The sequence below is a fragment of the Primulina tabacum genome, chromosome 14 (assembly GCF_025594145.1).
Source record: "Primulina tabacum isolate GXHZ01 chromosome 14, ASM2559414v2, whole genome shotgun sequence".
Taxonomy (NCBI): domain Eukaryota; kingdom Viridiplantae; phylum Streptophyta; class Magnoliopsida; order Lamiales; family Gesneriaceae; genus Primulina; species Primulina tabacum.
This window is the reverse complement of record NC_134563.1, coordinates 34973799-34994532: the sequence shown is the minus strand read 5'-3', so window position 1 is coordinate 34994532 and position 20734 is coordinate 34973799. Positions and strand designations below refer to the sequence as shown.

The 20734-nt window shown below is 34.0% G+C and overlaps 2 protein-coding genes across 3 annotated transcripts; both read right to left on the bottom strand.

Moving 5' to 3' along the window:
• Nucleotides 1–271: 271 nt before the first annotated feature.
• Nucleotides 272–12287, bottom strand: LOC142524145 (dynamin-2A-like). The gene is made up of 22 exons (XM_075627935.1): nucleotides 11836–12287; nucleotides 10173–10223; nucleotides 9960–10080; nucleotides 9771–9860; nucleotides 9278–9339; nucleotides 8804–8918; nucleotides 8341–8683; nucleotides 7709–7856; nucleotides 6677–6778; nucleotides 6464–6583; nucleotides 6029–6112; nucleotides 5811–5938; nucleotides 5508–5592; nucleotides 5082–5238; nucleotides 4290–4366; nucleotides 3900–3956; nucleotides 2574–2721; nucleotides 2336–2484; nucleotides 1707–1820; nucleotides 1563–1630; nucleotides 1145–1317; nucleotides 272–811 (listed from the first exon to the last, which is right to left on the bottom strand). Exons 1-22 carry the CDS (start codon nucleotides 11983–11985, stop codon nucleotides 573–575), a joined length of 2781 nt encoding a protein of 926 aa, XP_075484050.1. The 5' UTR covers nucleotides 11986–12287; the 3' UTR covers nucleotides 272–572.
• Nucleotides 12288–15049: 2762 nt separating this feature from the next.
• Nucleotides 15050–19356, bottom strand: LOC142525249 (uncharacterized). Of its 2 annotated transcripts, none has more exons than XM_075629479.1 (10): nucleotides 18972–19356; nucleotides 18754–18792; nucleotides 18073–18193; nucleotides 17776–17837; nucleotides 17557–17624; nucleotides 17322–17371; nucleotides 16858–16927; nucleotides 16424–16547; nucleotides 16032–16148; nucleotides 15050–15430 (listed from the first exon to the last, which is right to left on the bottom strand). In XM_075629479.1, the coding sequence occupies exons 1-10, from the start codon at nucleotides 19251–19253 to the stop codon at nucleotides 15317–15319; spliced, it is 1047 nt and encodes a 348-aa protein (XP_075485594.1). In that variant the 5' UTR covers nucleotides 19254–19356; the 3' UTR covers nucleotides 15050–15316. The 2 variants fall into 2 exon arrangements, with proteins under 2 accessions (XP_075485594.1, XP_075485595.1); XM_075629480.1 differs by having other exon boundaries at nucleotides 15064–15415; nucleotides 18972–19354.
• Nucleotides 19357–20734: the final 1378 nt, after the last annotated feature.

Below are 20734 nucleotides of genomic sequence, written 5' to 3'. Positions count from 1 at the left end.
CGAATTAGAAAAATAAAATTCTTTTTATATATCTTTTCAACTCGATAAGATTGATTGTTTTTATCATTTGAAAATTTTGATTTCACAAATTCATTAATTATTTATTTATTCTTTTGCAAAGTCCATTCGTTCAGTTAAAAATCAGTTCATAACTCGAATGCTCTTGCTCTTTGACACCAAACTTCTGCCATAGAAGAAATTCGCGAATAACTACACTAGTCTGGAGACCCTCGGAAGCCCTATACTAGAAGTAACCCGTAACACAGCCGCAAGACAAGTAAAATGTATGTATAGAAAAAATAATATCCTCTATCAAGGACAAATACATATGTCGTCTCCAAAAACGGACAAACAAAAGAACCAAGTTTTTCCAAACAAATATATAGCGACTGCAATACCATAAAATGTGACAACATTAATCGCGGTTATATTATCTACAAAGACGTGTATACCAATTCTACATACCTACTATAACAAGATTTGAGCTCGATGAGAGCTCATAAGATGCTTAAATAAACCGGCCGCCCAACAAGACTTGCAAGAATCGATTGTCTAAAATTATCCATACAAATTTAGTACTTATAACCAGAGCCGGATGCGGGAGGAGCAGGTGGCAACCTGTTAGGCGTGCGGCGGCTACCAGAGTTGGTCCCAGGGTTCACATCACCATTTTGGGCAGGGTCACTGTAGCGACGGCTGTGACCGTTTGATCTAGAATCCCCGTATGATTCGGTTGAACCATTGGCAGCAGCATCAAATGCAGTTCTCCAGTCATTGCCTGGTGACGAGCCAGAAGCAGTCGGACTACTATCTGCACAGTATGGTAAAGAAATACACGTCCACATGAGAAGATATAATGGGAGAAGAAATTATGGAATTGTGATGTCAAAAATACAGAAGTTGAGCTCCCATCACAAACCCAACTGCCTGAAAAAGAGACAGAAGAACGACTTGAAACACGACATCCTATCAAAGTTTTCATGACTAGTATTTTGAGACAGAAACTAGATGAAGATCACTCATCAAACGGTTTTAACTTGAGATGCCTCGGTGAGTTGATATCCTGGTTTGCTTTCTCGAGGAAACTACACTGATTCCAACTAGATTTTGACCCAAGGATGAAAAGTTTGAAAGTTAAAATCACCTGATCCACCTTCACTGGAAAATCCAGAAGCTGCCGCAGTTCGATTGTCGTGAATACTTAGTTGCCTGGTAAGCTTGGATAGAAGCGAGGATTGTTTCTGGTACCGTTCCCTTCTTCGCTTGACATTCTGATCCTCCTGAAGCAGTTCTTCCACTCTCACCGTGCTTTGAGCACTATCATTCCAATTAAATGATGTCAAACCACTTACACGAGCAAAAAATGAGATAAAAGGAAAAAAAATTGCGAAGCATAAAATTGGTTTAGAAACTGATAAATGTTTCAATATAGATTTGAACAAGCTTCGGAAATTGGAACATCTGTATTCTCTTCTCTTTTTCAAGTAAAAACACCACAATCAAGAAAATAAAAAATGAAGCATTGTCCAATAAACGAATTAGACACCGGAAATGAAACTAACCTGACAGAAATGTATAATTTGTTAAGCATATCTTCTTTTGCCTTCTCTACTTGGCAAAGAACAACGGCCTGAAACCAAAGATAGTGCAACTTAAATGTTGCTTAAGATAAACAAACTGTAATGAAAGCTTTTGTTAACACTAACCTTTGGAACATTGGCAGCCAGGCTGTTGAGAACGGCTTCAACATAACCTCGCACTTCCTGAGCCATCCATCGAAGTTCCTCTTCTGGATCTGCAGGTCTTCTCGCCATAGTGTCCTATATGCGGCAAACAAAATTGAACCCTATGTGTGTCTTTATTTAACACAGACAACTGTTTGCAGGTCAACCATCTGAAAATTCGTAAACATGTGCAATGGAACAAATTGGCACATACAACAGCAACATACATGCCTTGTTTTGGTTTTCGGAATAGTTCATTTTTAGTTTCTTTTTCTCAAACCACGTATTTGTACTTTGACTAAATTTTCCATCAAATAAATATTACATTATTATATTACATTCCCAAAATATTCTGTTTTAAAATTTTAAAATAATCTTATCCAACAATTTCTTAAGCGATTCTGGCATCTACAGTTTTTCTAAAACAAAACCGAACATTCAGGTTATTTCCACATAACTCCTAAAACAATTCAAACAAGCGCATATGGAGTAAAAAATTGAAATTTGATAAGCCCCCAAAAGATGAAAATGCAGAGCAAAATCAAGCTGATTGTTAGTTTCAAGGAACACACATTCAGCATGAATTTGAAACAGAATGAAAGTTTACTTACCAGAGAACCATCAGAAAGACTTTGCCGTATTTGAGGACCAGGTTCGCCCTTCACTTGACCTCCTTTAGAGCTAATAACATTTCTTAACTTGTTCAACCACTCTACCTTATCTGGCAAACTCTCAGCCTTCAAAACAACAGCACTATGGGCTGCAAACATGGATGAGCTTCAAGTTAATATATCTGTTACTCCAATGAAAATAAGTTCAGCAAGAGGTTCAAGAAAATATTTACAGTACCTTTAAGAACGGTCTTATACTGAACCCTGCTTGTTATCTTGAATACAAGACTGGGTGCTTTTTCAGCAACTGGACCATTTGCTTTCTTATCTTTAGAACTCTTCGGAGGAGCTTCTTCATCCTCTGACACTTCTTCCAAATTACATTCCTGGTAATCTCAACCAAATATTACAAGATTGATTAGTATTAAACATCAATTATTTCAGGAACATCAAATTACTTGCCTCCTATTTTCCCATAAGATTTACTTGCCACTTGGGAAGTATTATATTTCACTAATGGGCCCCTCATAGGATAAAAATATATTTTGGTCCAAACCAAGAAACCATTGGAGTTTATTATATCTCCTGAAATTTCAAATATGTTTAATTCCTTGGACACCAATGTGGCAAAAGGAAGGACTTCCTCCAAAGTTCTAGCAACAAAGTCTTCCAAAGCATCTGTGTTCCTGAATTCATCCAATGTTCAGGGGATAAAACTTGAGCTTCTCGCTGATTGTTTGGTTGATCTACGCATGACAGTGGGTTAACTCAAGTAACCGTGGCACTGACATACAAGAAAAAAATTGGCAGAATTTAATCAGGAAATATTTCTACTCTTTTTGTGTCAGGTGAGACCAGCATTTGCAATTTCTAGCATCTTCCACATGTGCAATTTATTTTGCAAGTCACCCATGGTAATGAAAGACAAAAGGCACACTAAGACGCATAGGTGTTCAGGAGCCTAAGACACAAGGCGAGGCGTGCGTCTTATCGAAGTAAGGCATACCAAAGATCAAAGAACCATGGACATGACTTTGTAAAGGAAGAGAGAGCTGTTAGATTCTATAAAGAAATTAGGACTTTGTTGTTGCAAAGAATACAGAGAAGAAAGAGTTCACGCTGGATTATAATTTAATCCCTGTTAAAAAAACAGAAGAATATAATTGCCGTAACAGAAAGAAGGGTGGCTGCACATAGGGGGGTTATGTATTAAACATATAAATGATCAAAAAATCGACAGCTTTATGATTGGGTAATTCAGGTTTGGGCTCGGCCTGGGTTCCTTTTTAAACCAGAATCCAGAACAGATCAGCATGGATTCAATGAAACACCCAATATCTACAAAAGGCACGACTTGGACCTATCAAAGGCATGCACACCTAAGGGGTTTTGCCAACCGCATCGCCTAGGCGCATGGCCCGCACATGACTGCGCCAGACACGCACTTTTGATAGCTGGAATAATCTAAAGGATTTAAACAAACTCCGACAACATCAAGGGAAAAAAAATAAAAGGTGTAAAAGTGAAGGCACATTCATAAGAGAGATATAAGGCCAATAATTACCTCCAAAGTGATGACACCACGAAAATGTCGTTCTTCCTGTTTCTTGGTATATCCAAGCTGCAGGAACATATAAAGAATTTATTCAGAGACTGAGTGAGTCAACTAATAAGAAACCACGAGATTATCTAAACGCAGCCCCAAAAAAAAACCAACTGAAAAGATTTATTTTCTTTTCAAATATGAGAGACTTGAACAAATCTTCTCTCAACAAAACCACAACAGGACTTGTTCAATGAATCATTGACATATTATAACTGAAAAATAATTGAATATACAGAACTGAAGTAGCAGAAATATTAATCCACAAAACAATTAAAAAAGATCAAAGAAACAAAATGGAAAAATACCAAACTTAAACAAGAAGGCAACCAGAAGTCTGAGCTGACTCACCTTTCCTGTCTTTTCATTTAAGACAAACCATCTCTTACTCCAACCATCAGTTTTGGAGCTCTTCTTTAGCAAAAAACCTGCAAAACAAAAGGTTATTACGAACAGATGCTAAATCAGAAAACTACAATACAGACAGAATTTAGTAACTTTTATATTATACATCATCCACAGCATTCGACAGTGTCAAACTATTTAGCATAGATTAAAAACTTAAATTCAAAATCATGTGTCACAAACAAGAAATGTTTCAATATATCCTTTAGAACAGATTGTACACATGGCAGTAAAACAGACCTACTTTGGAACAATGATTGCTAGCTTTTCTCTAATGAGACTCCAAAGTTCTTATTTCCTGCACCTCAATCCCGAAACCTCTTCCAACTTGTATGTAAACAAGCTCATTTATTGAAAGTCAAAAGTTCAAAGTAAATTTCCCATAGTATCCAAAGAGTTCAAGTATCAGTCAATTCTATTCCTGAGTTCCAGAAAAAGTGAAGGACCATCTACAACATAACTTTAGCAACCAAGTATGCAAAATCAAAATGAAAAATAGCAACAGGACAAAATAACCAAATATAATCTCCATAAACTTTCGTGGATTATACGACACCAAATTTATTCACATGTCATTAAAAATATATCCCATTTCAAGGGACTGACAGGTCTTAATGCATAACAAACTAGGCCTATATAAATATATTAAGTATATAATTATTATTTTTGGAATGATATATTAAGTATATAATTAGGTCGATCAAAAACTACAACATTGAGGAAACTGTATGCTTGCACCTGCTGTTATTTCTCCTTCTGGTCCAGCTGTCTTCAAGCCAGATCCTTCTTGCACATCTTTATCTTTATCTTTATCTTGCTGATTATATTTACCATCCTTCATGGATTTCATATTCCCCCCACTCTGTTGGCTCCCTCCAGTTTGCGGACTAGATGCCTGAATGGGCACATGATAAGCATTGAAAAGCATGTTACATAAAACAACAATAAACCACTTCTATGAAAGAGACACTAATTGCGGTTTCTATAAAAACCACAAGAACAAAAAACTCAAAAATATTGTGCACCCCATTCAATCCGGACTGCCAGACTCAAGTGGCTTCTGATAAAAATATTGTGCACTAGGATTTGATCTTAATTCAGAAAAATATGTGAATAGGTGAATTCACCAACACAAGAAAAAACACAGTTCCAGACATGGTGTACCCTATTTAATATAGACTGCTCAGCCTCAAGAGCCCTTTTCGAGGATCGACCTTTCAGCTCCTCTTCCCGCCGTTGTCTATCCATCCTAGCAAACAACCATCCAACTTTAGACTATATACTACTGATGGAAGATAGATAGGAAAATTATGTTAAATATCACTCCAAAACAATATACATCAAAAGCATTGTGCACTAATAAAAAATTTTGAAACTTGTACATAAGTTTTTCATCCAAAAGTTTCAAGAATCTAAACTAAATTAGGGGAGAAATTTTCTAAAGACTCAGCTACTTATCTTACATACCTCCGCTGCACTAAACGGATAAAATGTTGTGGGGGAACAAATGCACGTTCCATGTCAACAAGTGCAATTACCATGTTTTTTGCTTCATTTTTGAACCCTTCCAAGGCAGTTGTGGCAATTGCTACAACCTAGACATAACAAGGATATAAAGACCTGATGAAATAAAATTAATAAACTTGTCACTGAGAGATTGGGACTGAATTTCTGATAAGCATTACCTCTCGCTTAAAAGTAGGATATCTTCCAAGACCTGGAGTGGCATTCGCAGCAGCTGAGACAATGTCAATAAGCACCCGGTGCACCTATTCAGAGATTTCAAGTCTAACGAATAACCAGAAAGTACATAGCAAGACCAAGCTGAATTCCATATTGTATGAAAGGAACGGAAAGTGGGTACAAAAACAAATGAAGCCTAAGAAGACAAAATGGGCAGGAATACATGTTTTCATTAACTGGCTATGGTAAATAAGAAATCCAGTGGTTACATGCATCATTTATTCATTTTGAAGATTAAATCAAACAAAAACTACGCAGTCAAATTTAGTAGAGTGGTCAAAAAATGAGGTCAATTTCAACTGAAAAAGACAGTAAAAGAGACAGACAAACAAGAAGAGAGACACGCCAAATAAGATGGAAAGACAACACTTGTTTACCTCATCAACACATAAGCGAGAAGGTTCTTTTGCCAGCTCCAAGACACCCTTGATTAAAGACCTCAACCCTTTCTCAGGAGAGATAAGATAAGGCTGATAACCATCTGCCTCGAGCACGATCTGTCAACAATTTAAAATCAGAATTTCAAAAAATGCAATGAGCAGACATCAAGAGTTCAGCGAAAATTGACGCTATGACGGCAAAGACCATACCCTCTTAACATTATTTATGTCAAAATGTCTGTCTAAAGGGAGTTGTTTGATCCTATTAGGGAAATTTCCTTCAAAACTAGCAACAACTTTCCACCCAACACCCTGGAAAAATGGAGTAAACAAAAATCATAGGATAATAGTAATATATTTGCATATCATCAAAACAAAAGGTAAATTACATCATAACATCAAAAATACATAAGAATGACCAAAAACACACAACAGTAATTTACTAGAATCATAAATCCATATGGTGGCAACGTAGAAATAAATCACGACAAAGATTTACAAACAAGAGTTTCTTTAAGATGAAAAGCAAATAAAGCCTTCAAGAGAACATTTTATTCAAGAGAAAAGTGAGCATCACAAACAATACAAATGCAAAATAGGGAGAGTAAGAACCTGGCGGTGTAACAGAAATAGGAATCATGTAGATATAGCTTTTTTAAAGAGAAATCCAGTTAGTATTAACTATTAACCATCAGGAACCCAAAATTTTGCAAAATATTATGGTTGATGATACTTCCCTTAACGATTATTTTGACAAGACGGAACAGATGCCGATAAATCTGAACTGTTCTCAAGTAGTAATAGATACCAGCATACCTAAATTTTCAGTAGTTTCATAAATAAGCATTTATGCATCCTTAATCATATATTTCTCAAGACAAACCCTCGACACAATGGCATAATTTCCTCTGTGAGTTAAAAGCACTAAACTTCTTGCTATTGACTACAATTATAGTCAAGTAAAATCGCAGAAAGTTGTAAACCTAACAAGTTCATTTGTAAGACGAGATGGTTTATGACAGCTTGACATAAAATCATGAAAAAAGTTAATAATAATTGACCCCTCCACTCATCTAAATCTTTTGCATATATTTACTGGCAAAATAGTAGCTTACTATGAAATTTCATAATATCTAGATGTGCAATCTACATGTATATCTGCAAAAGATGTTAAATTATGTTAACTACTTAAAAAATCTTTTAGCACCATACATGATCAATACAGCTTAATTCTTGTCTCACCTCTCCTGTTGTAATATGCTGGAGGAACTTGTCCTCAAATTCCCGGCAAAGCTCCAATGCTAGAGCTTTTGTACCCTCAGAACTTTGAACCATCTGCTCACCAAGTCTAAAAAGTTCATCCTGTACTATTTGGGACTTCCCCTGAAGCCTGCAGAAGTTTCAGATTTAAAAAATTAACAGTAAAAAAAGCTACCAAATAACGAATCATACATGTGAATAAAGCAACGGTATCAGGAATCAAACAAAAAACTAGCACGAGAAATCTTTTACGCGTCAGATTGAAATACAGCAGTACAAGGAACTCTTGAAAAAAGATAATAGTATACATCTTATATGTTTTGGGTTTGGTGAATTTAAAGGAGTGGTTTGTCCCAAAGGGTGCCATTATTGCTTTCTTTTAGAAGTCTCAATAAAAAAGCTAGAGTTAAAAAACCTTTCAGCGTGAAGAAAAAAAGAAGTATAAGGGAAGAGAAGAAAAGGAAGAAACAAACAATATCTACCAGGTCTACCAAAGTGTGATCAACTTTCTGAAACCTTGAAATAAAAATATGTTCAAGAGGCAAAAGATTACCATAGTCATAAAATTTTTTGTAACATTACTGGAAAATCAAAATCTCTTGAAGGGAGCATACCCTGAAAGGAGATTTGGGAGGCGGATTTTCAAGCGATTTCGGATCTGTTGAGCAAGGGTCTCCACCAAGGCTAATCTCCCAAGCTTGCTTTGAGGAGCACCAGTAAGTATTGATTTTAAACTTTCACTCTCTGCTCGCCACGCAGTTTCTAGAGAATTATCAGTTCCAGTGCTCCCTGGTTGAGCAGATGCTATAGAGACAGATTGACCAATCAAAGCAACCCACGGGATATCAGATGTACTTCGAGGTCCTTGATTCAATAAAAGAGCCTGCACAGCAGCAAGTACTTTCGGTTCTGAAGATGCTTGGTCTACCTTGCTAATAACACCAACAGTTCTTGTACCTAAGAAGCAGAAACCAAAAATAGTTACTTGTGTGAAGAAATAACAAACATACAAACACCACAAACTCTCAAAAAAGACTGAATTGATTAAAAAAGACTGAATTAATTCAGCAAACCCACATTCTCCATCAAGTTCCTTAGCAATTCTGATGGCTTTTGCAGAAGCTACTTCTGGGGCTTGAGAAGCGGGTATTACAACGAGCAATATTGCATCATTATGTTCTGCAAATTGACTCTGATATGAAGAAATAGGGCATCAGGCCACTAAAAAAAATGGAAATCCAAGAGTCTAAGTTAACCACCCTTAGTTTGGTACACTCAAGGTCTAATCACACAAGCTCAAATCATTGGTATTTCCTCTCTAATAGATTTGAAACAGAACCTGCAGCTAGTTTTACAACTTCTTTAGAATTCGCCACAATTTTTCAGACTAACTTCAAATTATTCAAGACTTCTCCATCCTACCAACGAAAGTCAAAGTATTTGAAGTGTACCACATAATTTTTTAACATATCATTGAACGACAATATTACATTGGTTTAGATAGAAAATAGGAGAGAAAACTAAAAAAAACTCGATTTAGAAGCAGCTCACCAAAGAATCATCGAGATTCCCTCTATCAACCCCTGGTAAGTCAATCATTTTCAATGGTGGAGCTGCAAAACAAGATCACATATATGATATCAACTATACTATACAGAATGCAAAAACTCAAGATCGAAGAATGAAAACTGAGCAAACTAAAATTTTAAAATAGTGTGAGAAATAATAACAATGAGGTGATAACAGAAAAATGAATATTTTTTGAAGCCTCGTATATTCATCAAATTGCCATGTCAAACCAGCTCATTTCACCATCAGCTCTTCTCAGAGAAACATAATTAAAAAAAAACACTTTTATAAAAAATAACGTTCACTCATTGACACTTGGCGTAGCAATCATTGATGAACATAAAAATACTAAACAAAGTTCGTATATTTTATTCTCTAATGCACAAGAAAAAAGTACGTTTTTAAAATTTTCCAAGTAGCCTCATCTAAAGGTAGTCAAAAACATAAACACCAGGAAATCTTAGAGCAGGCACACCTGTACTTGTTCGGAATTTCAAATATATCTCATCACGACTCTTTCCCGAAATTTTGCTCAATCTGTCCTGCAATGAATGCCGAAGAGCACCTGTGATAGAATAGGTATACAAGTTACTCGTGCATGAACATAGCATTGTGAAGGTTTTCCTTTAGGCTTAAAGTTCAGCTTATCAGTTAGAAGCCTCACTTGCAGAAACTTGTTGAGATTTACTATCTATCTGCAAAATAATGGATTTACTACTCAGCGAGATATCCCTTGTTAAATCAACACATATTGGAGCACGTGTGGCACCACCTTCACCAGTTGGCTGCAAGATTAAATAGTTAGAATTTGAAATTAATAGACAACCAGAAAATATTTCACTACATCCAGTAAAGCATATATACACCAAATACTTACCAGCACAGGATGTCCGATTAGACTATTCAATACAGCAGACTTACCTGCACCCTGGTAAAACTGATCACATTAACAGCGTATTTTTCACTGACAGCATGAGAACACGTAAGAAGCAAAGCATATATTTCAAGGATTGAAATTGAAAGGCAACAACATAAATTTCAATGTGAAAAAGAGAATCGCTTAAAAAATCCTTCAAACATGAACTTCTGATGAAACATTGCAATAGACCCAGTGTCCTGTTTCATTGTGTCGAATCATATAGATCTAAATGCTATCAAAGCATCCTTGCTACATCCAGAAAAAGAAATGCAGCTGACTCCTATATTCAGGTTGAGGCAGTTTGTTTACTATTTAAGAAGATAATTATAACATTTTCCAGGAAATTTAACTCTTCATTACATATTTCATCTTCTTAAGAAGACAGAATAGCTATAATTATGAAAAACAAGAACACGATCCAACCACAGGTCCCTAGCTAACTCTATGTGACTTGAAGCCACATCAAACATATATGGGCTTTTTGGCTAATCAAACTACCAACTATTGTTTCTATGTTGTCATTCTTTATCTTGAGACAATTGTCAAAGAACACTATGTTTCACTCATCTGAACAGCCTTTTTGGTCCAATTCCATTTTTCAATTTTTTTTCCCTGAATGTAACTCTAAACTACCACAAACTGTGGAAAAAATAGACATTTTCTAACACTGCCTCTTTTGTGTGTGTGTGTGTGTTAGGGGGAGGGGGGGGGATGAGTACATGACATAAGGCCCCGACTTCTAATGAAGTTGACACCATTTTTATATTACTTGAATCAACATGCGTACCCAAAATTCAAGACCCTTAAATATATAGAAAGTATCAAAAGAGTTAAAGGGAACGTTAGCTGCACAAATAACAAATGTAACGCATCACGATCCCGTATCATTGTTAACAAAGAATGCATACAGGACCACAGGAACGTTATGAAAACTAAGGACCGCTAAGATTAATCTCAGATCATCATCTTAAAAATTCCACAACTTCAGAGATATATTCCATCAATTTTCAGATATCAAATGGCTATGTTCAAAATCCAGAACCAGAAGTCCAAGTTAATGTCTGAGCTTCCTGTGAGTACTTCAGATCGTTTGCACCAAATCACAACCAAGTCATTAAAAAATGGATATTCATAATTGATATGAGCACCTATTGCCGCTTCAACCATAGCAAAAACCGAAAATCTTATTGGAGAAACCAAGTAGGTAAATCATAAAGAGTCTACATAAATATTTGCGCTCCTATTTCTATATATAACACATAATATTGAAACTAAATGAATTAATCTTTCAGGACAAAAATCACCTCACACTATTTCAACAAAACCTTCAAACGAAAAATCGAATCACATCATTCCGACCAATCAAAAACAAAAGTTCATGATCTGCATCAGTGTCCCAAACTCAATGAAACGATAATGGATACAACACAAGACTATCAAACACAACGAGAAAAAATCAATTATTAAATCAAGTGATTCCAATCCAGATTCCAAATCACAAGCCTTAAATTTCGGATCAAAGAAAGCAAGCTCCGGAGATCTGATAGAACCACTTCAAATCCCCAACTCCAAAAAAAAAATAGACAAAATTTTACAATGCTCCGATTAATGTTATACTCACAGTGTTGCCAATAGCAACAACATTAAGAAAAGTAGAGGGTCGTCTGGAGGAAGCAGACGACGACGTCTCGTCCACATCTTCGTCGGCAAGCAGCGCGGACGCCTGCCGCATGGAATCGGAGAGCTTAAACAATTCATCGATCGCCTCCATCGACTCCAACGAATATCCTCCCCAAAATGAATCGCTAGGATAAATATATGGATGAATCACTTAACCCAGTGGATCGAAAAGGCAATAACAGCAGATCCAATCGAATGGGAGGAGATCGAGTCAAGAAAACGCGAGAATGCAATTTAATCTGCGAGTGTATGAATCGATTTAAATGGAAGTTAGGGTTTCACGAAGATTTGAAATTTCTGGAGGTCGAGTTTTGAAATTATGAAGAAAAGAATTGAAAAATATTGGGAAGAAGGTGGTGTGGTGATACTGCAATTATATGATCGGATTTGTGACCGTAATTTTGGAAATTTATTTAATTTTTTTAAGAAAAACTTTATTTAGTTAAAATGAAAAACTGATGTTACAAAATGCAAATGACAGATGTTTTACTTAAATATATTTAAAATTCAGCCCGAAAAAATTTGAATATACTAAGAGTTGTGAGATGGTTTTTATTCGTGAGGTAATAATTATGTTTATATTTATAATATAATAAAAAGTAATATTTATTTATGATTGATTCAAATAGAATATTCATCTTATAAATATGATATAATTAATAAAAATAGTGATTAAAATTCAAATTTCAGGTAATTATATATGATTAGGTGTCTTGTGAGACGGTTTCACGAATCTTTATCTGTGAGACGGGTCAATCCTACCGACATTCACAATAAAAATTAATACTCTTAGCATAAAAAGTAATATTTTTTCATGGAAGACCCAAATAAGATATTCGTCTCACAAAATACGACCCGTGAGATCGTCTCACACAAGTTTTTGCATTTTAATAAAATATTAGTATAGATATTTTTTTAACACGTTTTAAAAAAATTGTTTTTAAAAAATAACTTAATCATATGATAACTAGCGAGAATTTTGATTTTTAAAAAATATTTATTTATTATTAAAATTTTTATAGGCAAAATAATATTTGAATTTTTACATTTTATTTTTTAAACAAAAGTAACAGTTTCATTCAATTAAAGTCAATTAGATAGGAAGAAAACTGTTATCCTCATGAAATGTTATCTATAATATTATAAATATTTTTTATATAATAATATTTAAACATTAAAAATTTTCATTACATGATATCAATGATTTGTATTTTTTATGCAATTGGAAAAACTCGTCCAAGTCCTACCGTGATTGTCGTGACCAAATAAAAAAATATTTCAATGTCATCCATCAGCACGGTTATATTTTAATTTTTTTATATATTATTTCACTTATACTAATTTTAATATGTTTTTATGTTCATATAAATTTTAAGTGTTTTTTAAATATTTATTAATCATTATAAATATATATGTTTAAAACTTCCATTTTATATATAGATTATTGGGATATAGATCCACCGTACAAATGTGATTTTTGTGATGTGATGCTTTGGTATGAAAAGATCTGTCGAAGTTAGTAAATTTTGAAACCTCACTTGTTCTGCTTTGAAAAAGTCTCCTCTAGTATTGCATTATTTATTACATGGGGTGAGTGATAAAAGTAAATATTTTTGTCAGAATATCCGATCATATAATAACATGTTTCGTTTCGCGTAGTTTAGATGGAAGAAAGACTCTAGTTTAAATCAAAGTGATTTTCCTCCGGTGACTTATATTGACACGGACTCTTGTTCAATCCTTAAATAAATACATGATTTCGAAGTATAATATTGTATTTAAGTTCTGATATGACATGACATTAAGATAGAAAATATTGATTTATTGCATGATGTGCATACCCTTGAATCTCATAAAATAAGATATTCTTACGTGCCGAATCACGAGTTAAATTTGAATGTTCGTACTCTAGTTACGTCGCTACGAAACATAGATTATTATCTTAAATTATGTGATGACATTAGATTGATTGAGATAAGACTGGAAAAACCATTATTTGTAATTAATAATTCTTACTGGAATGCAGCTAAAAAATTAATTATTTCAAGAATGCCTTCGACACTTTTGATCTAAGCCTTTCTTTTCAAATTCCAACGAAGACGGTTTTTCCATATAAAATTAAAACAGAATCACAAATACAAATGTGTTATATTAACTATATTGATTCAAAAATATTAAGTACATTATATGATTGATAATAAATAGAAAAAAACGACGCATCAAACAATGAAAGACTCGTGCAATTTTTGGATCTATTTTCCTGAAAACATATTCCAATTTAAGAGGGAAAAATCCCTTATCTTCTCAAAGTCTTTCTAGAAATTACCTTTGCTCATCTTTTTCCACTTCCATAATACTGTCATTATTTTAAAATAAAACGTTGTAATCACATGACAAAAAAACAATTATAACAATGCATTATATTACATTTGCAAATTATAAAAATAAGTGCACCAAGCGGAAGTAATTGCATAAAATATAAATATTTTTTGTAGTTAAAATTTATTTTTGTAAATTTGAATTTATTTATAATATCTGATTCTATGTTGGGATAATAAGAGGGTGATTAAAATCAATCTCATAATCAAACATAACCGGATCGATAATCAAACCGGATCTTGAAAACGGTTCAACCGGTCCGGACTGACTGAAAGACTGTTATATTATATAAAATAATAATATAATATGATATAATAAATAAATATATTTAAATCATAAAAATTTTAAATGTGTATATAAATTATAAAAAAAGATACAATTATCCAAGTCTAAAATCTAAACACATATCAGACATATATAAACATACAAAAATATACGTTTACCAAAATTTCAAACCTATATAACCATATACTTATATTCAAAATACCAATTATAGTTATATTTTATTAAAAAAAACAAAAACAATAAATTATATTAGTACTAAAATAATATTTTTAACGAACTCTAAAGTCCAAATAATCATGTATATATAACAAAATATTAAATTTAAGATTTTAAAATTAATTTTTTAAAAATCAAAATAAAAAAATTCGAAAAACCCGGTTCAACCGGATTTCCGTTTTATATCTGGTTCGACCGATTTGACCGCTAAAACGGGTTTTTAAGATGTTGCGGGCCGGATATGTGACTGGTTTCGAGTCAAACCGGCCTGTCCGTTCTGGTTCTGAAAACACCGGTTAAAATAATGAGATAGTGGAAAAAGAACGTGGGAGGTTTTTGAATTTATAATTACTTTTTTGCATCTTAATTATTAAATATATAAGAAGAATTAATGTTATCAAATATAGTATAGATATTCAAAAATTATTGAAAAACACAGGAAGATGTGGCTGGCCCATTGCTTTCATATCTCATTAAAAATGCTGACCAAATCCATCTATTAGCCTCAGCACACAAGGATATACAGTATACAGACCTTCCAACTAGGTGCTCACGGTATAATACGTCTGGACCAAGTAGGCTATAATCTTCTTGTATTCGCCAGTTTCCATCCCCGTGTTAGGATCAACAAGGTAAGGCACCTGCACAGAATTATACTGGACGAAATATATCATAATGAAAATTTATTAATTTCACATGCACATAATTATACTAGACGGAATATATTATGGTGAAAATTTATTAATTTCATGCATAAATCAAGGGGAAAGCACCTCCTGTGCCATTAATTATATTTATGGTCATTTAGTTCTTTTTAGAACGATCCCGGAGGAAGAGACCGAGGCAACGCCTCCTTCCGCTCCACGTTTTCAAGATAAAGTTCATAAATCTGTAGTTTCCCATTTTCAGATCGAGAATGCATAGTCAAAAAAGCAATCACGCCCTCTCGTGTATAGCCTAGGACATACGAAAAAAATAAAATTTCTTCTCAATCTCCTGGTGTTGATCAATACGTAAGGTTTATGTAACTTGCAGCATTAATTTTCTGAGCACCAAACGAATTTTGAAGGGCGCATAAAGAACTGGGGAGTAATCACAGTCCCATGCACACGCTTGTATAAAGTCACCATAAACTGTCTGTACCACAGATCGGCAAGACCCATTGACTAAGTTTTTGGGCTATAACAAATTAATAATTTAGTTATATTATTAGAAGAACCTAATGGCACATGCAGTATAAATAATATATAAGCTGACCTTATACGATCCAGACAGCTCCAAGAGTAACTGAGCTCGCCTTGACCCTTGACCTACATTCTGCAGTATATATGGAAGCTCCAATTCACAGAGCACCTCACGAACAATCCGTGCATACTGCAATTAAAATACATCAAATTGGTTACATTGAGACGTCAATAACCCAATCTCAGATATACAGCATGCACCATGCACTGTATTTAATTAATGTATTTACTTCCACTGGTGGTACTTGACGAATGATATAACTAATCAGATTCATTTGAAGAGCAACAGATATCGATCATTTGACGTGAGCTAGCAGAGTTTATAGCTACATGGATAGACAGTTAATAACAATAAACTATAAATATTGGGAACGTACTGATTGAATTTATGATGTAAAGGTTTACCGGATTGTTTTCAAAGGAAAAGAGTTCCAATTTTTCAGGTGGTGGTTCTTTGGCAGAATTTTTCCACAGTGTCATTCCCCTGCCTGCTCGGAGCAGGGTGGGCATCCATCCTGTCAACAATGTGCTGCATTTCCATAGAAATCAGCTGCCATGTGATATATAATAGCTCAATTGGGTAATAAAATAGAAGAGTTTTGTACTAACGTTTTCCTTGGTAATGGACATGCACGTGTGCAAGTGTATACTTCGATTGTAACAAAAGGTCCCAATAGCCCTCATAATCCCAACACTTTTTAAGAATAACTTAATAGTGAGAAATGTAGGAACGAGATTAATATTTATATATATGTACATATATATAAGATAAAACTAACAAAAAGCCATAATTCCCACCAAGATCTGAGCCATATCCAATAAAGTAGTAAACAAAATACCTCTCCAAAAGGCCAAATGATGGACTTCTTTCTCCACCATACTGACAAAATAAGTATTTTACAATGTCACCTGGAAAATAAATTATCATTCCCACCCAAGGAATGAAAGATCAGCAAGATTTTAAGGCATCAGCCTAACGAAATCTAATTGAGCAAAGTAGCTGCATTTTTTTTGTTTTTATGAAACTCAAATCCTTCAATATTAGTTTACAAATTTTTTCTTTCTGACGAAAACTTGATTCATCTTAGAAACTAGAAAACATACTCAATTACTGGTGTATACAACCATAGAACACAAAATTACACCAGCCATAGCCATCGAGAGTACATGGCTAGAATATCTATAATTCTTTTGGCTAGAAACTTCTGGCTTTACTTTAGTCAATTCATTTATAGCTTCCTTTTTAGGGAATTTCATTACTTATGTAAAGAGTATTCGAGGGGAAAAGCGGTTTTGTACTTACTGCTTTCATACATTGAACTTCCAGTATTGGGATCTACAAGGAAAGGAAACCTGCAAAATAATATGAAATTTAAGTTAAGCAGTGAAAACATCCATAACTTCACTCCAGGGAAGAAAATAATACGAACTAAATTGTACATAACTGGACGACATTGGATCTTGAATGCCTAGAAACAGGTGATAAGATCATAAGGAGACGTGATAAATATTATATTAAAGATATTAGCCAAACATACTGTTCCCTGCCGCCAAGTTTTCTAACCATTTCCCTGTGTCGCATTGATCCTTTAGGACATGGGAAGATCTGCATAAATGATAAGCCATGTTGAAGAGTGGATCGTTTGTGGTCACCTAAGACTTCAAATTCTTTAAATGACAAATATATATCTTCTCAAGTTAAATAATGTACAATGAAATAATCACAAGATAAAGCAAACACGCCAAAGTTGCAGTACCTCTACAGATAGGTCGAGTTCCGTTATGGCTTCTCGAACCCTCCTGCAGAAGGGACATGCCTCTGTCGACAAGTCATAAATATTAAGTGATCCGAATTTAAAAGCAACAAGAAATCAGATGCGGTGATTGATTTATCAATTGTTCCAGATGATTAGCGAGCAACTCAAATATAACTGAATAATACTGACAACAGTTCCCTGTATGAAGATTAAGATAGCGCTTAGAAGATTAATACCACATGAAACATCAATAAATTATGTGGTTTGGCTCTTTACACAAGAATAACAGGAATTTACCGAATTCAAAGAGTTGCAGATACAGTGGCAGGTTTACTTTCTGTTGATCATTTAAGGCATCAGATAGTGATCTTGAACCCCATGGAAATCTTGTTAAAGTTGATAAGGAAGATGTGGCCTCCTATTACCGAGAAACAGCATTGAGGCACACTGACAGAACTAAAATATCCAAAGAAACCTAAACCTCACAAACATAGACTTAATTGATGAAAAATCAACAAAGTATTATGTGATTTATGTCTCATCGTTTCCTGATTTATCAGTTTAGCAAAATTTTCATAAATTTTGAGTCACTTGGATCTCATGAGATTCGTAGAGAATGTCCAACCAGGATTATCATGATCAAGATGAATCATGAATTTACCCAAACCCAAGTTAATATCTTTTAATAACTAAATTACTTTTGTCAATAACCAACTCATCTTGATACAACACGAAATGAATCCAACAAATCAATAGAAATTCAAATTTATATAATGAATTTCTGTTACAACAAATATTAATTGATAGAAGAGAGAGAGGATGACTATGCCAGAACATATGTTAGTATCATTATTACATGTGAGTTATAAGCTAATAAAGACTGAGCATCAAATGTAAGGGATGATATTGGTTTCTTCATTATGAACAAAGCACCAAAGTTATCCTAAAAAAAATGTAAAACAGTCATTAGTGCAATACCTCCACTAGAAAGTTTCTTTCTTTGGAGGGATCTCCAGCCTGCAAGAAGACCAAACAACAAGTATCATGTTCTGAAGTTCAACACAAAGTAACAAATTTTAAACCTTGAATATATTATATGTCTATATAAGTACAGAAAGTAGCCATGAATTCCCAAGGAATAAATAAACAAGTAATTGAAAATCTTCTTTATAACTTCATGAGTTGAACCAACGTACAGAGAATAATTTCAGTAAGGGGCAAAGGAACGACAGAAAACTGGTTGAAGGGCCGCCGCCATTGCTAGCATCTTCTTTTTCTCCAGAAATCTGGGTTTCTTCTTCTTGATTTGAAAATTTTATTGCTTGAAATCTGTTTCTTTTGCAAGAAACCAGATTATTACGGTGATTCCTAGGTGGGATTGCATCTACTCGTATAAAAGGTGGAAAGCCGATGAAACAGGGAACCGGCGTCGAATGGGTAACTGAAATTTTGCAGAAACTCAAAGATGGGAACTGCATCTATATATTTGGTCGTTGCTTGTTCGCAGAAGGCAAATAGCTAACACAGTGTGCGATATAGTTGGATTTTGCATATCTTCGACCGACCTCTAATCTTTTGAACGTGGAGATTATTGGCTTATGAATTAGATTTGAAACTAATTAATGAATCTGACTTAATTTCTCATTTATATTTGTTTTATCAATTAAAAAATCATATGAATTAGTTTCAATCAATTTTTTTTATGTGTTTTATTAATTTGAAGCAAAACATACCGACTCATTTGATTTGTGAGATAAAACGAGATGATTAAAGATATATGATATTGAAATGATAAATTAATATATTATAAATAAATCGAGTATTTGTTATGTTGGGATCGGGTAATTCGGGTAATTTGAGTAGTTCGAGTTTGTAGATGTGAGTTTAAATCTTATCATCTGTTCACTAAACAATACTTTAAACCCTTTTGAGTTGAATTTTGAACAGATTTAACCTGAAAAAGTCGTGACAGAACGTTGACTAATTTTTCATGAATTTCTTAGTTGGATTAATTTATTTTTGCCACAAATAGTCATCCTTGCAAGATTATAAAATCATACAACTTTAAATTTATGAAAAATTCTATTACTTTCAATTCCGAGATGAAATAATCAAGGTTCTAAAATTCATTAGACGTTAGTCGGGCGTCAGACCAGCGCCTAGCGCCTAGGCTGCCTAGGCAGGGGACTAGGACGCCGCTAATCGGATTCTACGTACGAAGGACTTTCACACTCACCTGAAATGGGAGATTGAGATAACGATAAAACCAGAGGAAGTTGCTTAATAAAATGGTATCATAATCAGTTATGAAAATTCTTCAAATCTGTTTCGTATGCTTGAGGTAGCAAAGACAAATATATCAAGAAATGCAAGAAACCGAAAGAAAAAAGAGGTAGAAGAAAGATATCGCTGCTGCTCCACAAGACATGAGATGTAAATATTTCCCATCAGGCTTCTCGATTTCTTTGGTGTTACGTTAGATTTAGGACAACATCTTTTCGACTTTTAATTTTTTAATTGAGCTTTAAAATATTAAACCTCAAACAAATTTTTTTCAAAAAAATCAGGCCTATTTAAGGGTGTCCAGGCCCATCTAAGCCAGCCCAGGCGAGCCCAGGAGCACCCAGGTGCGGTAGGTCACCGCCTAGCGCTTAGGACGCATTTTAGAACATTGAAAATAATGTGTTTTGCTGTTAATGTTTATATGAAAAATATATTTAATCAAATTTGATGAAAACAAAAAATAGTTAAATTCAAAGGTGAATATATATATTTTTGAAAGCTCAATCAAGAATCCAAAATATCACCTTTATGTATGAAATTAGAAATCATATTAATGTCTAACTTTATGAATATAAAGTTTTCTATTTAGATTTAGGTATCGTTTGGTTTATGCTATGAGATATATAGTATGGAGATAAGTAATACTTTGTAATAATAAAATAAATAGAAAATGATA

What these genes read in the sequence shown, in the direction of transcription:
- LOC142524145 (XM_075627935.1), bottom strand. Translation starts at nt 11,985, where the DNA reads ATGGAGGCGATCGATGAATTGTTTAAGCTCTCCGATTCCATGCGGCAG. An exon ending in GAAATTCCGAACAAGTACAG is followed by an intron (nt 9,340 to 9,770) that starts GTGTGCCTGCTC and finishes CTTGTTTTGCAG; the next exon opens with CTCCACCATTGAAAATGATT. An exon ending in AAATTATACATTTCTGTCAG is followed by an intron (nt 1,318 to 1,562) that starts GTTAGTTTCATT and finishes TTGGAATGATAG; the next exon opens with TGCTCAAAGCACGGTGAGAG.
- LOC142525249 (XM_075629479.1), bottom strand. Translation starts at nt 19,253, where the DNA reads ATGCAGTTCCCATCTTTGAGTTTCTGCAAAATTTCAGTTACCCATTCG. An exon ending in TCATTTGGCCTTTTGGAGAG is followed by an intron (nt 16,548 to 16,857) that starts GTATTTTGTTTA and finishes ATGGAAATGCAG; the next exon opens with CACATTGTTGACAGGATGGA. An exon ending in AGCTGTCTGGATCGTATAAG is followed by an intron (nt 15,431 to 16,031) that starts GTCAGCTTATAT and finishes TATTTCGTCCAG; the next exon opens with TATAATTCTGTGCAGGTGCC.